At 49.7% G+C, this 3,045-nt stretch overlaps 1 protein-coding gene across 1 annotated transcript; it reads right to left on the bottom strand.

The window, feature by feature from the left end:
* Nucleotides 1-78: 78 nt before the first annotated feature.
* On the bottom strand, nucleotides 79-2,071 carry LOC107205434 (spidroin-2-like). The gene is made up of 2 exons (XM_015629760.3): nucleotides 1,220-2,071; nucleotides 79-759 (listed from the first exon to the last, which is right to left on the bottom strand). Exons 1-2 carry the CDS (start codon nucleotides 1,854-1,856, stop codon nucleotides 251-253), a joined length of 1,146 nt encoding a protein of 381 aa, XP_015485246.1. The 5' UTR covers nucleotides 1,857-2,071; the 3' UTR covers nucleotides 79-250.
* Between the last annotated feature and the right edge of the window lie 974 nt (nucleotides 2,072-3,045).

Here is a 3,045-nt window from a genome sequence, read left to right as displayed (position 1 = left end):
TAATATAATATAATATAATATAATATAATATAATATAATATAATATAATATAATATAATATAATATAATATAATATAATATAATATAATATATCTACTAATAACATAACCATTAGAGATGCTATTTAAACTATGCAGAGACCATTGCTAGCAATGAACACGGCTGATAGAACAAGTCAAAGAGAGCATTTGTAGCAATGAATGCAGCAGGGAATGGCTTCCCCTAGTGCAGCCCCAAGTGTTTTTTGGTGTTAGCGAGGACGGGCAGTGGGAGCAGTGTGGCCGCAGCTCCCCGCAGCTCCGGCAGGGCTCTGCCCATGGAGATGGCCATGGCCCTGAGCAGCAGCAGCAGGAGCTCTCTCAGGAGGGCCATTCCCTTGCAGGCTGTGCCCAGGAGCCCCGGGCCAGCGTGTCCTTGTCCCGGGAGCTGAGCTGCGGCTCCCCGCAGGCGCTGCCGGCCCAGCACGAGCAGCACAGGCCCGGCCAAGGCCAGCAAGGCTGCCGTGCTCCGCTGCTGCTCCTCCGGCTGCTGCTCTGCCGCTGGGGCCGGAGCCTCCTGCGGGGCTTCCAGAGCTTCCAGCGCTGCTATTTCCTTCTCCAAGAGCAGCTGGTGCAGCCGCAGCCGAGCCTCGCGTTCCTTCATCCTCTGCAGGCTTTCCAGCTCCTGCTGGGCCTTGGGCTGCAGCGGCAGCTTGACGCTCGCCACGGCCATCAGCACCAGGCACATCCGCACGATTCCCTGCGGCATGGCTGCTGCTTCCTGCACAGGGACAGAAAGGAGCAAAGAGCCCTCATTCCCACTGCATCTCCTCGGCAACAGAAACCAAAGGAGCTCCCCACTGCAACAAAAGCTCGGCCATCCTCGCTAGCCCTGCACGAAGGCTGGAGGCCGGAGATGCTCCTCAGGGCGGGCCTGGTGATTCCAGTTCCAAAGGCGGCTGCCCAAAGAGGCTCCGTCAGCTCTGGGCAGGACGAGGAGGAGGACGAGGACGAGGAGGAGGAAGGGGAGGAAGGTGCGGGACGCAGGCCCACAAAGGCTGAGCAGGCAGGTTTGGGGAGGGAGAAGCTGAGCACTGAGGATGCCAGAAGAAACCAAGCGCAGTGGCCCAAGCAGGGGGAGGACAGGAAGGGCCCCCCAGGCCGGCTGCAGGCGGCCACTGGAGACCTCGGCCAGATGTTCCCCCATGGGCTGGGCAGGGGGAATGCAGGGCCAGACCTACCGTGAGCACACAATCCCTTCTCCGTGTCCGGTGTCAAGAGCGATGCCGAGTGGGTCAGTGAGCTCTGCCTTGAGCTCCCAGCGCCTGGCAGGCTGCAGGTGCCGCTGCTCGGCCACCCCACAGCAGTGGCAGAAGCAGCAGCAGAAGCAGAGCGGTGCCAGAAGCAGCAGCAGAAGCAGAGCGGTGCCAGCAGAAGCAGCAGAGCAGCCCCAGCTGCGGCTGTGCCTCTCCGGTGCCGCTGCGGCCGCTCCTCCCGGGGCTCCACCGTTCTCTGCTGCCCTGGAGACAGCCCCGAGCCCGGCCGTGAGCTCACAGAGCCGGGGCTTCCACGCCTGGATTCCTCGGGCTGGGCAATGCTGGGGCCCTGGGCAGCCCCAGCTTCTGGCCCCCGCCTTTGGGCTGAGAGAATGCGGTGAAATGAGGCTCCTGAGGAGGCTCTGCCCTTCAGCAATGGCCTGCAGAGCTTCACTCCATTGCAGCCCGGCTGCTGCCACTTTGCATGGGGGCTTCTCTTCTTCACTTCTTCATGTTCTTGCTCCTTGATGCTTCTTCCTTCCCCTTGGGAAAACGTGCTCTGAGCATTGTCTCGAGTGTCAGGATTGCCACAGCCACATCCCTCTTCCACAGCCCGCTCCATCGAGAGGTGGAAGTGCCTTTTTATTTCCACATCCTATTCTATATTCTTTGTTCTCTTATTGTCTCCCTTCCAACAGCTGCTCCCCAACCTCTGTCTCAGGTGATGGAAAAAATGTTCTGTTCAACCATCATCAATGAGCTCTGTCACTAGGCTTTATCCATAGATCTTCTTTAAAATATTCTTTTTTAATATATAAAAAATATGAACAGATTATTAAAAAATATGAGAAGAAATAGTTATTTTAAAAATATTTTTTCTTTCTTTCTTGTGTATTTCCTGTCTTTTTTTCCTCCCACATTATTGCCTTAATGGTTTTTTAAATTTGTGAGTGAGTGTTGTTGTCTGCCATGAGACAACATCACACTTTCAATATTTACAAACCACAAAAAACTTCTGATTTAAGTATTGTGAATTAATTTAATTTAATTATAAATTAAAAGTAAAATCTCTAGGTTGCTCATATTATTGCTCAGTAAGAAATGAAGAAGTTGCTCCTTCCGTATTTGAGGAACAGCCAGGTAAATTCAGTGTATTGCCCTTTTCAAAGGCTAATTAACTCTAAAATCGGCCCAAAAAAATTTGGGAAGCTGTGTGCCAGGTTAATTTGTGTCAAAGCATGACAACTGAGACACATCATCTTGTAGGAGGTCTTGCACATTTTCTTTTGGAAATTTATAGATCCTGTGGAGGTGTTTTTGAGATTGGAATGAGGGAAGAAACAGGCATAAAAATAAAACATTTTTAGCAGTTCCCAGTATATTGCTCTTGTCACTACTTCTTTTATTTATGAGCCTATTGGACCCAAATACATACTCACTCTTACCTGTGACAAACTGACAAGTGGGATATAAAAATGAAAAGTTTTTTCCCTTAGCTGGTGGCTAAGGAATCATTGATCTTCCCTCAACCAACATTAATCTTGCAAAGGCAGCAAGAGGCTTATAGGTCTTCCATGGAGTTTGAAAGTGGTAAATTGGAAAACAAAACAAAACAAAAAGTGCTTTTGTCCATATTTTTATTGTTGGGAATATTTTATGACACTGAGATTGCCAGTTGGTCATGACTTATAGTTCATTAAAGTTTTATTCTTGGATCATAGCTATACACTCTATAAAATAATTAACTTAGGCAGTGCTCTATAACACAATTGATTAGAAAACTAAACTTCATTTGCTGCCTGTGTCATTAA

The sequence above is a fragment of the Parus major genome, chromosome 5, assembly GCF_001522545.3.
Source record: "Parus major isolate Abel chromosome 5, Parus_major1.1, whole genome shotgun sequence".
NCBI classification, from domain to species: Eukaryota; Metazoa; Chordata; class Aves; order Passeriformes; family Paridae; genus Parus; species Parus major.
This window is presented reverse-complemented; position numbering and strand designations above follow the sequence as displayed.

Bases quoted from the DNA above. Each gene is read 5' to 3' on its own strand.
- LOC107205434 (XM_015629760.3), bottom strand. From the start codon at position 1,856: ATGGAGCGGGCTGTGGAAGAGGGATGTGGCTGTGGCAATCCTGACACT. The intron at 760-1,219 runs GTAGGTCTGGCC...GTCCCTGTGCAG, and splicing joins GAAGGGATTGTGTGCTCACG to GAAGCAGCAGCCATGCCGCA.